This window comes from Typopeltis vanoorti, chromosome 16, assembly GCF_054136105.1.
Source record: "Typopeltis vanoorti isolate ZY-2024b chromosome 16, IOZ_Tvanoo_1.0, whole genome shotgun sequence".
NCBI classification, from domain to species: domain Eukaryota; kingdom Metazoa; phylum Arthropoda; class Arachnida; order Uropygi; family Thelyphonidae; genus Typopeltis; species Typopeltis vanoorti.
In genome coordinates, this window is record NC_143564.1 from 62,313,206 (window position 1) to 62,330,746 (window position 17,541).

A 17,541-nucleotide genomic window follows, 5' to 3' on the forward strand; every position below is an offset into this window, starting at 1 on the left:
AGTATGCGTGCTTTGCGTATTCCCAATGTTCATAATTAATTTAATCTTATTTGTGCACTTCCTTGAGTTGAATCTTTATTTTTATTAGTTATTTTTAGTAAACTGAGTTTTGTATTCGTTTGTTAATTAATTATTCATATCTTTCCTTGATAGTTTAAGTAAATTCTAGAGCTTTTAGTGAACTTAGCTGACTTAATAATGCGCGAATGTACAATTAGATCAGCAAGGGGACTTGTGATTTGTGAACAAAATATTTCCAAAATATCATCATCTACCATCTCTTACTCGCTTAGATAGACGTATTTATTGCTTTACCTATTCATTTATTTCTTCATTTGTGTACTTCTTTTGGTTTGCAGTGAATGTAGCATTCCAAATGTTTAAGGCAACAATCTAGATTTTAGAACAGGCTGTAAATCGGATGTGAAGTTTCGGAAGCAGAGACCCACATTCGTCGCTCGCGCACACACACATACCCACATACACATGAATAATTAAAAGTAAGAAGTTTCGTTTCAAATCGTGTTACTTGAGTATGCAACGATGGAAAAAAAAAACAGGATGGAAACCACTACTCCAACATAACTTATTCAAGTGTAATCATTCTCAATAGCACAACTGTAAATGGGTTCCTCCACAATAAAACAGAGAAAGAGTCTTCATTTATATGTCTCTGCACATGACAAAGAGAAAACATTATTGTTGATTAAATTTATTGTAAGTACTGTAGTGCAAAGTTAGAGTCTGACTAAATACGGGCATTTGCTACCTTTAGTGTAAGGCACACTCATTGGACAAACAGATGTTCTCCACTTGAATAATGACGCTCCGAACCAAAAGAAAATTTATCCGAGTCATTAGCTTTGAAAGCAATAGCGACTCAAAAGAAAGATTTCGTCTTCCTTCATTAGCATCCTAATACTTAAGACTTTAGTTAGAAAATTGCTAGGGACGTAATGATATTTTTCTTTACATAATCTACCCATAATTTATCTTTTGAGATGATAATTATGCCGACATTCACACACTTTACCTTTTCTTACCTCAACTAATTATTTCTGTCTTTATAGAGTCGACGCCTTTGTTCCAGCTCATGCAACTGTCTTGCCCAACAGTTGGAATGTCCAGAGGGTGTGCCAAAGATTATAGACGGATGTGGATGTTGCGTCATCTGTGCTCGTCAGCAAGGTGACTCCTGTGACCACTTGCAGCTGTGCGATGTACAAAGGAATCTTCACTGTGTTCGGCACATCAGTAAACTAACAGGAATATGCAAAGGTAGGAAGAGAATCGAATGCCTCATTACAACACTGATAAAACTAATTAATTAACAAACCGGATACTGAATGTCCTTGCTCGGAAATTTAGAAAGAAAAAAAAATGATTAAACGGTTTCCAAAATTAACTATGAACTGGTGCAGAAACGAGCTAAAAATAATTCCAAGTAAATTTCTTAATTGACTCGTAACTACTTTTCGGTGTAAGATATTATTCTTTTCGTTTCGAACAGTCTATTCAAGTGTATTGAAGGGGATCAAATACATCCTGTCTCTTCTTCATATGACTAGTTTTGTGTAATGTGAAATCGTTCGATGGAAAACTAATCTGTAACAAAGCAGTAACGAAAACAGTAACAAACTGCGCGCGCACACAGCCATCTTGTATACGCCATCTTGACCATACATGACAAATTATATAAATTTTGATTCGCATACTGAACAAAGATGTCAAATAACAGGAATTCGTTTCTAAACGTACAAAAACAGAGCTATATTTCTTCTATTTTTATTTTCATGTTCAACACACTTCGAAGTTATACAGACCTGTATACAGAGCAACATATCTTAACCTTGTACACTAATTTACCTTCTCCATCCTCACACATACTTATTTGTATCGAAGCTGATTTTTCTTGAAGGACCACAACGTTCTGTTTTACTCCTTAAATATGATTGATGTGATGTAGTTGGCTGCCACTTTCACTTTGGAAGATTTCCGACGTTATGATATTTTTTCCCTTGCAAATTGCCTGTTAGTCTAAGCTCCTTTCTGGAAGTGAAAGTGCTGTTTTACTAAAGAAAATAAACTGCAGCATTGAGATAATACAGAAGGAAAACTATTTTTCTGACTCAGTGTTTAGCTTAATTTCCTTGATATCACTGTAAGAATTTTTCGTTGCCTTGACACTGATCCATTAAATGGCTACTGGATGCATATCAAATCCGTTTTAATCTGACCCCAAACTGTTATTCCCTTTTCCCTTTGATACTAAGATTCCAAAAATATTGAAATTTCTACAATGCCACATAAAGTTTACCATTAAGTTGGGATAATGGATTTACAGAATCCATTTAAGCGTCATTTTTGAGTATTCTCTACTAATTTACTGATATAAATCTTTGTCCTGATATAATTATTTTTCCGTGACCTTAAAAAATAAACAATCATCATCTAATCAAGTATATTTTAGACATAATCCCTAGTAGAATAGCCTGCAATAGGCTTTTTGTTTCCGAAACGACTTTAAACGAACAAAAATATTTGGCAAAAACAAGAAAACAAGAAGATCACAATTATGTAGTGAGAGCCATAATAATTAATTTTCTCAGCATTTTTATGGATAATTCTACCACGTGGACTGCTTGTAGATTGCCAACATCACCTATCATGTGTTTTCTCCCTCACGGAACATTTCTATCACGGTTTTCACTGTTGAATGTACTCTAAGTTTTCTACAAATAACTGGAACAGATGAACCACAGTTTTTCATTTTTAAAATCACATCTTGAATATTCTAAATTAAACGAGGACTTGATGTCCTGCTTTAGACTAATTAAGCTAAATTTATGTATCTAAAATAAGTAGATTGAAACGAACTATGTCATTTAGAGTATTAAGTCTAAACTACACTCTTTATACCGCTGCCTCGCTATCTCCTTTCACACGTTTGGGTCTATAAATATTTTCAGTATTTCTATCAATAAAGTCATGTTTTCCTTTATGATTCTTTCCCTTTTTCTTTCCAGTAAAGGAAGGTCAAGGTTGCCACGTAGGCGGACAAGATTTCAGAGATGGTGAGACATTTAAATTGGACTGCCGGACACAATGCACTTGTCAGAATGGCACGTATGGTTGCGTTTCATTATGTCCTCATGAAAGCATCCGTCCATCGAGTCGATGTGGAAACCCTCAACTTGTGCCTCTTGGTGGGGCGTGCTGCAGGGAGTGGCTGTGTCACTCGACGGAAGAGCCAGGTAGGTGTAACTCCAACCCTTTTAGTAAAGAAAATAGTGTCATCGCATTCCACATTGCATTCCAATAAATATATAGGCTTTATTATGATCTAAACGTCTAATGCGACACGCTTTTAGGATAACTCCTTATTAAATAGTTCACATGCTGTCAGTTGTGAACTAATAGAAAAGGTGTATTTATCATACTTGCAATAATGCAACATAAAGATTAGTTTGATATGGGAAAACTCATTATAATTACCACCGAGAAGTAACTTTACGAAGTATATGAAGCAGAATAATATTACATCTTTTAATTGAGTGTGCTCTCTGATCTTTTTTGCTTAATGTATAGAATGAAAAACCAAGTTTACCTAAAGGAAACCATGTCACTGCCGTATAACATCAGCCAACCCAAGTTCAAAATACTTTATAAAGTTTTCTCGCGTTTTTGGTTATCAAACCCAAGAAATCATGCACGGGGAAAGCCAAGAAATAGATTATGGGATTTCCTTAAAGAAAGATTAGAATGTTTCAGTTTAATTGAAATTACTGTAGAATCCATTAGGGCTCCGACAGCTTCTCTTAAGAAGTATTCCTCCCTAGAACGCTTGCGAGGAATGCCATACAATACGAAACCGGCTAATTCATCTTCACTTGAAGTGATCCAGATGAATGTGGTAGAGGTGTTATACAGAATTGGAGGTAGTCTTCTACACACACACACACACACACACACACACACACACACACACACACACACACACACACACACACACACACACACACACACACACACACACACACACACACACACACACACACACACACACACACACACACAGTAAATTGATAACAGTTTTTTTTTACTATTTGCAGAAAAGAATATCATCGCAATGCCGTGGCAAATATATTGACAGGATATTTTTGATTCAGTAAGTGCCATGCAGAAGTTCATTACCGAGTACTATTTTAAACAGAGGGGGGGGGGGAAGAGAAAGAGAAAGAAATGATTTATAGCGAAAAAAAGAAGCAATAACCCTGTCTGCTGTAGAGGCATTCCGATGATATAAAGCATTGTGATTACTACTATTCCCGAACAGGAAACACACGAATTTCACGATGGCGCTTTAATTTATGACATCAGTTAGAATGTATATGGTGTCAGGGATAGACAGTAATTGGAAACGGGGAACGAGACACTTGTAAGAATCAAAGAATAATGTGCTGGCAAGTCACCCGTAAAATTTCGGAATCCACTCTTGAAAGTGAGGTGGGAATGCTACATAACGAGAGAAGACACTTGCAACGACATAATTCACTTACACAGCCGTCTTTTCATTTCTCCTGGCCTTAATTTTAATACGAAGTCACCCACCTCATCGATAAATGCGTTACTTCGCAATGGCTCAAATTATAGCAAAGAGTTTATTTAAGTCCTATTCATAACAGTGCTATTAAACAGTTGATGATTTATACAATATCATCTTAGAACCTTACATTGTGTTGAAACAGAATTAGGGATCTACCTATAATTCTTTCGCATGATTTGTTCATCGCCTTCGGTATTTATTTCCTGATTTTGTACTCCAGCTGAATACCATTTATTTTCAGTGTATCTGACACCTTTAAATATGCATAGTTTAAAATCATTTGTCGACACTCTAATTTATAATAATTTCCCTCCAGTATTTTATCCGTATCTGTATATATGGAGTCCATCGCATTCGTATATTGATTTCCAGGAGTTTTCAGATTTGCCCCAAGGAGAACGCATTTATCAAGTCTCAAGCTCATTGTAATCGATTCACTGAAATGACACACGCAGTTTTAGTGAGCATTATGACTGCCTTCTTTTGCTGGCGTAGGATCTTCGGTTGGAAGCCACTGAAACAAAGGAATAATTCACGATTCTATAATGATTGGGAATGACAATATATAGATTTAGGGCAGAAGGTATATTTTTTGAAAGATTACCTTCCAGAGTTATTACCGTTTTATTTATTTATTCCTTTTTTTTTGGATTTTTTTTTCCAGGAAACGGGCAAGTCTAACGACAAAATTTTTTCAGGCTTATCAGATGAAAATAGGGATGGGTGGATTTAGTTATGGGTTAGATGGGGAAATGCTTAGATAATATAAAGGAAATTCTATCAAAGTGAAATATAAAAGACAGATGAGGAAACTTCTAAATAAACTAACATCACGCAAGCGCAAAAGCTGAAGAAAAAGATGAGTATTATGATACTGAGAAGAGCAAACATTCACAATGAAACTATGCAGATTCAGGTAGCTCAGCGAGTATTACTTACAGAAGCATTCTAGATGTGTATTCTGATTCTCTAATAATAAATTATTTTTACTCAAAGTTTTGGAATGACGATGTCTGATTTAAACCAAAATTAATATTCTTGAAAAATATTAACAAACATTTCAAATATCAAATATCATCAAACTCCATCCACCTAGGGTGACTTTGTTTTATGCGAATTGCGTAATGTGGATTGATGAAAACACAAAGTAAACCTCACAGATAAAAGCATTCTATCAAATTAAGAAAATTTTTTAGAAGTCATACGAAATCATCAGCGATTTTCTTACTTTAATCCACCATATAAGAAAGAAAAATATAATAAGACATCATTATATATGAGTTATGTCTCGTAGTTTGTAGAATATGCAAAGTACTCTTTTCACTCCACTTAGAAAGCAAGTTTATTTTGTATACAACATAATGGTAAATCAGTAAGCACCTATGCATGACGAAACATTATTGAGTAAAATGTCTTTTAGAAGGGCTAATACTCTTGAGATGAATTTAATCATTTTGATGTATTGGTTTATTGAGATATGCGCAACTAACTGAACTTAATTGTGTTTAACTTGATAACAGGAAAGCACATCGATTATTCACATCTCATCATACTTAAAGTGACGATACAACGGTCTTGATAAAAACACCTTAGATTATTAATGAAACTATTAATAAGCTAAGATGTGTGCCTCAACGAAATTTTCAACGATTTTCTCTATCTATTAAGGTCGAAATTTGGAATAAAATGAGTAATCCACAAACCTCGATATAACTATATTCCTGGAAAGATATGTATGATTATCATACAGATGCAAAATGCATCTTTCCGCTTCCAAAAATAGACTATATTTTGTATATTGCATTTATTTTATAGATTGTAAATCAATATCTACAAGTTTTGTTTATAAAAGTAAAGTAATAATCCCGATATCCCGGCGCTATCAATTAATTTTTATTATTAGCTTCTCATCATTAGAAATTCTCCCAAATAGTCGCTGAATGTACGATTATTACGCAAACATTGCATCTGCTGCAGAATTTGCGTTTTCTATAATTAATTACACAATCTAAATATGAAATGAAGTATCTTCCTTGAACAATCTTATTTGTTTTATCCACAAGTCAACGTGTTATGTTTGCTAATTGCATACATTCTCTTCCAGTTTTGCTTGCCTTTGTGCAGGAAGAAAGCAATTAATGGAAGGAAACAAATCCTACGGTGTGCGAATTATGAATAATCTTTCTTATTATTATTACAACTATGAACCGTTTATATTATTTATGAGGATTGCGCACACACATATATATATATATATATATTGGTTTACAAAGTAAAAACTAAGAAGTTTTGCATTCCAGTTAGCATGCTCTTATCATTTTTGATGGTTTATTAAACCATCAAACCGATTACTAACTGTGTTTGATTTATGGTTATTGTAAGTTTCAGCAAAGAAATCAATGTAAAGCTATTTCAGAGTACAATCAATGAGGCGATGATAAAAATAGATCTTCGAATATATTCTCATTCTCAAAAATGGAACAAAAAATGCGACAATGCAAAAACAAAACCTCTTTTTAACCTTATTACTATTATTTTCTGGAGAGGAAGGAGGAGAAATCTACAGGAAGTCGGTTTGTGCTTCTCACCATCGTTGAGGTTACATTCATTCGCACAATGCAGGATAAGAAGTGATGCTTCTCTCTAAATCAGTATTTATTGCATGCACTCAATATACTACAGTCGATTCTGCTGTGTTACAGTGTTAAATTTCAACTCTCCTGGACAAAAGTCCTGTTTGTTACCTCCAAGCATTAAGTAACTATGAATTCATTTGAAAAGTGCCGCAAATTATTAAAATTAAAAAATAAATAACTTGGTAATTTTAATTGGACTGTTCGTGCTTAACTGAACTATAGTAAAAGGGTTCTTTTAGAAGAGGGGGAGCCTCCGTAGCTCTCAGTCGGTATAGACGAAGCCCTTTGGTAGGAAAGACCTGAGTTCGATTTCCGTCCATGATATGAGGAACCTTTGTGTGGTCTCTTTCGACTAAAGGTGAGTTAGTTGGTCTCATACAGAGTTAGGGGAGTTTAACACCCGGAAACTACTTCGGTTTTTCGTCTCCCAGAACAGGCAAACCGGCCCCGTAGGCAATCATGGATTACAGTCAGGAATACTTAAGATCCAGCCACAGGCCTGATTCGTCAGCTATATGCCGGTTCCGAGCCCGGATAAAAATGGGCGGGGGGGGGATTGAGATGGTGCCGTACTTCTCCGTGACCTCAAGACCGTTGTATCATCATACGCTAAATAAATAAATTTAGAAGAGGGTAAAATTACATTCATGCATGGGATTACGAATTAACAGATTCATTTCAAGTTGATAATATTCTAGGTAAAAAGGATTTGAGTTTACAGTTTTGGCGTATCTCCTGAAGAGAAACTCATGATCTCACTTTGTAAGGTGCTTTCATTTTAAATTATATCAGATTTTGAAGGTAGTAATTTCCAGTGTTATTTCTCATATTTTCTGTTTATATTTCGTCTTCCTGAAATGGTCCAAAGGAAAGTATGTAGAAATCAAAGTGAGAAATTACGTATTAAAGCAGAATATCGTTAAGGTTTCGCGAGAGCTTATTCTACTGTCGACACTTGCCAAACTTTTCTTAGGTAGCTGTAAGCGGATGCTTTTTAAAGCTTGCATGTTCTTCAAAAAGACATCAAGACGATTCCGTAGACCGAATTCGAATCCTAACAGTAGCGATGAAAATATGTTCAAAGTGTTTTCGACCACAGCTCAATTACTCTCTCTCTCTCTCTCTCTCTCTCTCTCTCTCACTCACTCAAAGAAGCTTGGTAGTTATTTGTTTCAAATTTCTAGGCTATTCGGCTTCATCAGAATGGCTGCGAATCTTGCCTAGGATATAAGGATTTGTGAGGTTGCCTGTGTCATAAGGGTGATAAGGTTCACTCCCTGTTAACCGCATGTGAGACAGGCTTACATTCTGAAAAACAGGCAAACTGGAGGGACATCACAGGCAATTCACAGGAATAGTGCACTTGCGTCGCAGCCTCAGCTGTTTTGGTGGTAATTCCATTCAAAGTAAACCAAATGCAATAAAACCAGACAACGCACGCTGTGAATACTCAGATTAACAGGTCATATTACTTTCGCCCGATAACCTTAGCAACCTTAGAATTATTTCTAAACAATTCAAACCACAACCTATCCAAAATAACGATTAAATACTTCACCGAATTCTATGAATTTACATATTTTTATTATGATTTTCCATAGTCATAATGAATGTTTAGAATCTGAATCTCAGCTTGAGCTGAAGTTCTTGAACATTTTAATGTGAACTGAGTTCATCATACTTTACTTCGTTATGACTGTTAAGGAATATGTTGGAAATTGGTTATATGAAAATCTGTTCATTCAGGGTGACTTAAGTGCCCTGAATAAATGTCAGGATGAAAGGAAAGTCGATTCTCAGTTCCTTCCAAAACGACACATTCTGATATTGTTCACATGACTTCGATGTTGATAATACAGTTTTATGGTGAATGTCGTTGATATGTGTTAATTAATATTTAATTAAGAATTTAGTCAAATGAAATCTCTAATATCTTTCTCCGGTAGTGATAGGTCTCTCTTTATTTGGATATGGTGTACTTGACATATTTGTTTATTGATCAAGAATAGAATATATACAAAGGTATGGATATAAATCATAGCCTAGTTAGGTACACAGAACTATTTAGAGCTGTGCTGATACACAGTCATGAATGTAACGTGCTTGAAAAGATGGAATCGCTTTATCATTTTTATAAAAAATGGGATCTGTTGCAATGCAATAACCTTCTGTGTAAACTACTGCGACATACGAAGCAAATAGTTTAAATAGTAATACAAATATAAAACATACTACAGAAACAGAATATTCGAAGAGGAATAAAATATAAAAAACACTTCACTTATTGGCTCAAATAATTTTCAATTTGACATCGAGATAATGGTTATGTTTGAGATCGTACTCAATTTATTAACATCGCTTAAATCTTGTCAAAATGGAAAGCAAAATAACTGATCCGTAATTTCTGTTTTTCTGCACATATTTCTGAACCATCACGTAAGAAGAATTAACTATTCAATAATTTAATAAATAGAATTGTCCAAAAAATGATTTCTTTAAAAGTGAAATATGAAAATTCTTTATATATATATATATATATATATCACTTGCCTAACAAACTTGGTTTGATTTTCGTAAGCGGAATACGATAGCGTTGATTGATTAAGAAATCAGAAAGGATGTTGAATGTACTGGCTTAGTTGTGAAAAAGCATTTTTTGAACTTACCAAAATTAGCGTTTTGCTCCTTTTATTCATAAAGGATGGCATTTATTTTGTTTTTCACATGCTTGACAAATTCAAAAATAATAATGTGCATAATAATGTTAAATAATATCGAATTAATGCAACTTAATTTGATTGTCTTTGCTTGCTATTTAAAAAGAAATTGTCTTTGTTCTAAAAGGTATCTAAATTCTCAAAAGTTTTCTTCTTTTGTGTTGAATAATTTTGTATTGTCTTAATTCAACTTAGAACAACAAGGGAAAATTTTGTTCATTAAGTAGCACATTTCATATATTTCGCACTGACCACCTATTGGCGAGTTGGCATCTGTAGCATACATTACGATTTTAATTAACAAATTTCTAATGATAAAGGTGCTGAAAACCATTCTCAATAAGGATTGGTCTCAAAGTTACAATTTACACTTTGAAGTTACGTATCAGTGGACAGAGCAGGATTAGCTAGAGTTCCTATCTACCGCACTGACTGCACGCACGCACGCACGCACGCACGCACGCACACACGCACGCACGCACGCACGCACGCACGCACACACACACACACACATACACACAGAAAACCAGATAAGCTAATCAACCATTACTCTATAACTGAGTATTTTTAAAAGTTTTGAAAGGTTCTGAAATACTAAGAATAATATAATTAGTATTCAAATATTTATTCATATATAATAAGGAGTCACCGTAGCACAGTCGATATAAATGAAGTCCTTCGGATGGAAAGACATGAGCTCGAATGCCGTATGATGCGAAGAACCTTTATCAAGGCTTTCAACAGAATGTTAGTTAACTGGACTCACCCAGAAACTCGAGTTTTTCATCCTACAGACAAACCGGCCCAATTAACATGCATATCTACAAGGCATCAGACATACCTTTAGAGCAACAGACGAAGGAAGCCGGTTGCATTAAATTACTTAATTAGGAGACTCAACCCGTGTAATGAAGGGGATGTTATTTACATAATAAGCAAATATCAGATAAAATTGGAGGGAATTATACACATTATGAGGGGTTTTCAAAAAGTAACATAGCACATATTTGTCTTAATAAGGATGAAAGGGAATGAGATAAAACAGGGTAGATAAATAGATTCATTATCAAAAAGGCCGCTATTGGAGTGTGGTGCTACTTTCGCCTCCCAGTTAATTCCAATTGCAAGATGGCGGCCACCGTGCGAGTATGGTCTAAAACAGGTGTACTTGAAGACATTCGTTTTTTGCAAGCAAAAGGGGGTTTCACCAAGTGGTATTCACCGTGATCTGGTTGCTGTGTATAGAGAAAATGTGATGTCAAAGAAGCAGGTGTGTTTTTGGTGCAATGAATTTAAAGCGGTGCGTGATGACATTGAAGATCGACATCGAGCAGACAGGTCTTCATCGATCAGCACGGAAGACACTTCGCTCATTAAGGGCATCATTCTTGAAGACCCGCGAGTGGAATTGTGTGAAATTGCACAATTGGTGAACTTTAGTAAGTCCACTGTTTATTTACGAAATTGTTCATGATGTCCTTGACTTTTGCAAGGTGTGCTTCCACTGGGTGCCCCGATAATTGTCAGAGGAGCAAGGCAACTCGCATGGGGATATGTATGGAGTATCCATTGCGATACAGCAACAAATGCAAGGATTTCCTTGCTCACTTAGTCACAGCAGACGAAACGTTGGTTTATCACTTTACCCCGGAGAAGAGACAAGACTCCATGACCTGGAAACATTCATATCCAACAAATGTTCCCACTGTCCGAAGAGTCATGACCACAGTGCTCAGACTTGGCGTTTTGAGATTGCCAAGGAGTTCCGTTGGTGGACTTCTTGCAGAAGGGAGGAATAATTAATGCAGAGCTTTACTGTGCAAAGTTAGACAAATTGAAAGCCAACATTTGACGCAAACAATCAGAACTCCTGACAAGTGGCGTGATTTTGATGCACGACAAAGCTATTCTACTCAAAGCGCACATCACACGTGAGTAGTTGCACTGTTATCATCGGGAAACTCTGCAACATACACCATATAGCTCATACTCGTCGCCTTTACATGCAATACTTCTCCTTCCTACTTCACATGCACTATTTGTTCTGCCCCCATTAAGAAACACCTTTTCGGAAGGCATTCACTACCGATGACGAAGTTCATCAGGCTGTGATGTTAGTTACTGGGTGTGAGTTCATCAACACCAGTACTGATTTATCGTTGTGACAAATAGCATCAATATATTTGGAAATTTTGTGGAGAAGTAGTGCATGTTCACTTTTTTCTTGATGTATAATTTCAACTTCCTCTTATTAAACATCCTCGAGAAAAAATGTGTTAATTTACTTTTCGGAAATCTCTCCTCATGCATTGCTTTGAGCGATAAGCAGAATTCTGTCACTACGATCCTCTTGAAATTGCTTCAAAGTTTGCAAATACGTTAAGAAGTATTTCATGCAGACATGCACTTCTCACGTCGATTTTCTCTTTGAAGTACTTTTACTGACGCGTTCTACCATTTGCCAGGACTTCCTCGCCTTAACCCAATCAACGAGTTTTGAAATAGTGAACACGTTTTAGTAGTCCTAAAGCTCCCATGATGCAGATATCTTTGTACAAATTTAATCCTATATCTCTTGCCCATAAGACACCTGAATGCACACGTGCCCTACGTCGACACTGCGAATGTCATTTTCTGTCGACAGCTCCCGCTTTTCCTAAGTGCCCCTGTGTACTTGGCTAGAATGCTTTTAACAAGTGTTATCTCTTCTAAGTGAAAAAGACCATCTCCTTCACAATACTTTGTATTTCTTTTAAAACTGCTCTAAAGCGCTAAGTGTAACGTGATCCAAGAAAAATCGATTACGAGGACAAAATTAAAAATAAATTATGACTTAACACGGCAAAATGTTATGCACTACTTAACCCGATATTTCGTAAGAATTATGCGAGAAATAACTACAAGAAAATTATCTTGCATCTGGATTATTCCTTAATATTGGGATCTAATCTGAAACTAAAATTTTCCTCATTCTATTCAATTCTAGAATAGTCTGCATGTGGAAGGCCCTGCAACAAATTATATATATAAGAGAATGAATTGTTTCCAATATAAAAAAGAAACTTACAGATAATCCATTTCTATGGATAACGCGAGCCTCGGTAACTCGGTTTCAACGACCCTTGGATTGGAAAGACTTCGGGTCAATCTCGTCTGGAGAACTTTTATCAGTTTCATTTGAAGGTGAGTTAGTAGATCTCGTATTGAGGCGAGGAAGGTTTTTTTTTCTTCAGGAAACTCGGTGTGCCTGGTAAAACATACAAACAAAGACGTCTATGGAAACCAGGATTAATCCTATTTTGTCGGATCTGTTCACAAAAGCCTGCATGATATAATGTAGGTCCATGAATAATCATAAAAAACGTGGATAAGAACTAGAACAGAATTTATAAAAACTGATCAAGAAAAAAAATGTACAAGCGATGATGAAAGCAAATAGCAAAAATAAAGAGAGGGGAAAAATTAAAAAGAAACATATTTTTTCTTTTCTTTAAGGTTTTATCTGAAGGGTAATTAAAGAAAGCACTGATGATCTGAGTATGATTGCTATCCAATCGGAATTCCATGGTTAGTACAGAGAGAGAACTCTCAATTAATTTAAAAGAAGGAAACAAATGAAAACCTCTAAAATTATTTCCAGTCCTCTGGGCGCATTTCGTCAGTCTGCTATTACTGTCAAAGTTCAAAGGAAGGAAGTCAGAGATGTTTCTCATCTTATTCTTCTTCTTCAAAGGATGACTTTTGTCTTTGATGCCTTTGTTCTCTTTTAACAAGACAAGGTCGACGTGTATTGTATCTATCATGTCACAGAGAGAGAGAGAGAGAGAGAGAGAGAGAGAGAGAGAGGCTTAGATAAAGCAAACACGCTTATACGTAACAGCAATGGACCAGTTAGATGTTTGTAATGGATGTATGGAAGCCGATAGGATAACAAAGGCTTTGATATCAGAAAATCATACTCGGTTGCTATTCGAAGCAGATTGAATAAGAATCACGGAAAAATTACTAGCATCCTTTATTATTCTGAGAATAATGAGAACACAGTGGAGTCGACAGAATTTCACTTCACAAAGACCATAATGCTACATTTTCATGGTAATGGTATACAGCTGGAATGAATTAGTTTTAGAAGGATAGCTTCAAAATGATTTAAAGTATAAAGTCTGAACCGTTTTTATACTTTTTGACAATATTATTGATACTCCAGTTCGCAATTTTGGAGTGCCCTAATCTTTTAGATTACATGTAATACATGCCAATCATAAAACGATTTATACAGAATCTTCCGACGAACTAATATTATTTATATTACCCGAGAAGTTATAATTTCTGAAGTAATGAGATTATATATATTTTACGCCACTTTTGTCTTTCTTATATCACTAGGAACAAACTAAAGCTCATACATAATACGAATTTTCTAGTGTGAGATCAACTGCTCATCACTGATACGTAAAGTTCACAGGGAATATTTATAAAAACAAAAATTTAAGCTGAGAGTGAATACACTGATATCATACAAAGGATTTCTATTCATTTCTGTTCCCGGAAGCTTCGATTTGTCATCCTATGCAACATAGAAGTCACTCAGGTAAACATAATGATAGACATAGCTTACATGCAGCATTTATGATAAAAAATAATACACTTATATGTGTTTATCTTTGTCAATAAGCGTATGGTTTTTTGAATGCCTTTGCATATTATTAAATAACAGTAACAATCCAGATATGTGCTGTCAAAGATATATGACTTACTACAGTCACATTATAAAATTTAAAAGCTCTGAGACGAACTGTCTATCATCCTCGATCTTGATTCTTTGCTCTAAAGAGAATTATTTCTCTAAATCACTTAACTTTTCATAAATATTCGAAGCGTACTTCAATAAATATTCCTGTTGTTTTTAACTTTTTATTCTTTTTACTTATCTCTCAGTTCGAAAAATATTATTTTATGCACTTTCTTGTTTATTTGGCTTTCCCCTAAAGTAAAAGAAGAAGAATGCTTGCGATACTCGTCTGAGTGGAGTCCTTGTTCTGCAACCTGCGGTGTCGGTGTATCTATAAGGCTAACAAACAATCCTGACTGTCAGCTTCGTAATGAGAGTAGAGTGTGCCAGCTGAGGCCTTGTGAAGATGCCGTTATGGGCAATGTTTACCATCGGATGAGGGTGAGTTCTGTCAAACTACTTCATTACGATATTTATTTAGTTAGTTGTCGTGAAGCTTTTTAAAAAGAGGGATCAGGAATAACAAATGTCACTGAACACTAATATCAACCGCTCGCGGTATTTAGAAAACTAGCTCAAAGTCGAGGCAACGTGATAAGGCTGTCATCAGCTGGATAGACTGCTGATTTAGATGAATTTCTCCTAGTTTAATTAACTCGGTAATATTTTCACAGGAAATTGCGACGTTGTATTGGCGTAGAGCAGAGAAAGAACAACATTAACTGTCACGTGTATACATAGAATGCAGCATCATATTAACCACTAAATAATTCGGAATGTTGGCAATAAAAATAAGGGTCTGTATGCCGTTTCTAACCTTAATGTTTAATTAACAAACATAAGCAGCTGTGTGCAACACTGGAAACCAGAGATATATCAGTAATGACATTACCGACGATGAAGCGTAAAGGAAGAGGAGACGTATATAATTTTGTAGAAATATAAACCACTGCTTTTAATTAATAGGAAAAAAACATCATTGTAGTCACTTTTAGTCAATTTTATTTGATACGTAAGATACTTCCGATTAGCGGTAGCGCAGGCAACTCGTCTAGGATGGCTTGTCTGGAAACCTTTACAAAGGTGTTTAAACTGTAGCTGAATTACTTCTTCACATGAAAAAAGAGAAAGTTAGTCGAATAAACTATTTGCCCGTTATATACTTGCCTCATAACCTTTATTATTTTGGTTGTAATTCCCATCAATCCAACGCAACAGTTTTCTACAGTTTGGAAAAATAAGTGCGTGGGTAAGAGCTCACAACAACCTAATAAAGTTGGGTTTATTGCGCTTTGAGATGCACGTATCATTTACGTGTTTAACTCCTGATAAAACGACATTCAGGCATTCATATGTTTAGCAGAAAAACAGTCAATGTTTCTAATTTTGAATGTGTAGCTATATATGTGTATTCCTGTAATTCTGATAGCTAATTTATTAAATGCGTTTCTTCAATTATTCACGAGAATTGCGTGAACTCATATTCTTTGTTTCCAAATAGTCACTATTATGAGTTCGATTAACTCAGTATTGTGAACTGATTGATCAAAATCAATTTATTCTTAAACTCTAATATATAAAGAGGAAGAGATGCGGGACTGTCTGTCTATCCATCTAGTGATTAAAGTTAAATTGTTAGGCCTGCTGATCACATTTCAGGCTAAGTTCATACACGTAAAGATGGTTGACTTATTATCCCAGGGTCATGAAAAATGAGTCTATATTTAGGTTCTAATTTTGATTTAGGAGACATTATGATTTATTATAGGTAGGTATAAGCGTATTTTATTTTATTTTTCTTTCTTTTGTTCTTCTTTATTTGGTTTATTTATTCAATTTTCCTTTTAGATGAATTTCAAATTGTACAAGTATCTGTTAGATTCATGTTTCCCAGTAGTAGGAATATTGGAATCCCACTGTTTGAATGGGTTTTATTTAGAAATCTTTTAAAATATTTTGAATCATTTTGACTTATTTAATTCTAGTTTTAATCATGTTATTTTAAGGCATATTTGAATAAATTGTTCGAAACTATATAAAAGTACATGCTATGAATGGCAACAAATAAACAGTCTACGGTACATGAGCTACAACCAGCAATGCATTCAACTGTTGCGAACAATATCATTATAAAGGAATGTTATTGCAAAAACTCCTGATTGTCTTTTATTATTATTCCATACTTGTTTATTTTCTTTCAATGTCGATTTTTTTCATATTCAACGGAAGCAAATTCAATAGGTTGCATAGCTCAGTCAAGATAGCAAACGAATCTTAAAGTCTTAAAGTCCGTAGATCGGTTAAAATATCTTATTTAGAAATGATGGGATTTTTCCATCTTAGTAAATCATCTCCGTTGATATACAAAACAACAATACTTCCAGGTATGCAGATAGTAATCACACCCAGTGGCTCTAACAGGAACTTATTCGATGACCTTCCAAATATCTTTGGATTTCGTAACCATAACTCTAAGATGAGGTAGTCAGCCGTATGCCTCTAAGTATTTTTTGTCACTAAACTACGGAGCTGGTTTGTCTGGTTGAGATAGGAAATTCTCGAGTTTCCGGGAGGAAAATCTTGCCAACTCCTTATGAAATCGGCTAACTCAACTTCAGTTGAAAAGCGCAGATGAAGGTTCTTTCCTTCCTGGATTCGAATCCTGGTTTTTCCACCCAAAAGGCTTCGTAGACACCGACTGAATTACAGGCTCTGGGTGAGTACATAGAATTCCCACATGTGCCAAAACCTAACGAGCATGTAAACTTTACCCTCCTAAGTATTAGAAAAAAGGCAAAAGAAAGAGAAGAATAAATTTAGGATTTCTTGTTGGCAGACTAACTTTATGAG

The 17,541-nt window shown here is 35.2% G+C and overlaps 1 protein-coding gene across 1 annotated transcript in view; it reads left to right on the plus strand.

Moving 5' to 3' along the window:
* Positions 1 to 17,541, plus strand: part of LOC150098068 (CCN family member 5-like) — a 93,267-nt gene that overhangs the window by 64,437 nt on the left and 11,289 nt on the right. Inside the window, exons 2-4 of the mRNA XM_090406672.1 lie at positions 1,071 to 1,278; positions 3,027 to 3,254; positions 14,951 to 15,132. Coding sequence (XP_090262798.1) covers positions 1,071 to 1,278; positions 3,027 to 3,254; positions 14,951 to 15,132 — 618 coding nt within the window. The remainder of the gene's footprint in view (positions 1 to 1,070; positions 1,279 to 3,026; positions 3,255 to 14,950; positions 15,133 to 17,541) is intronic.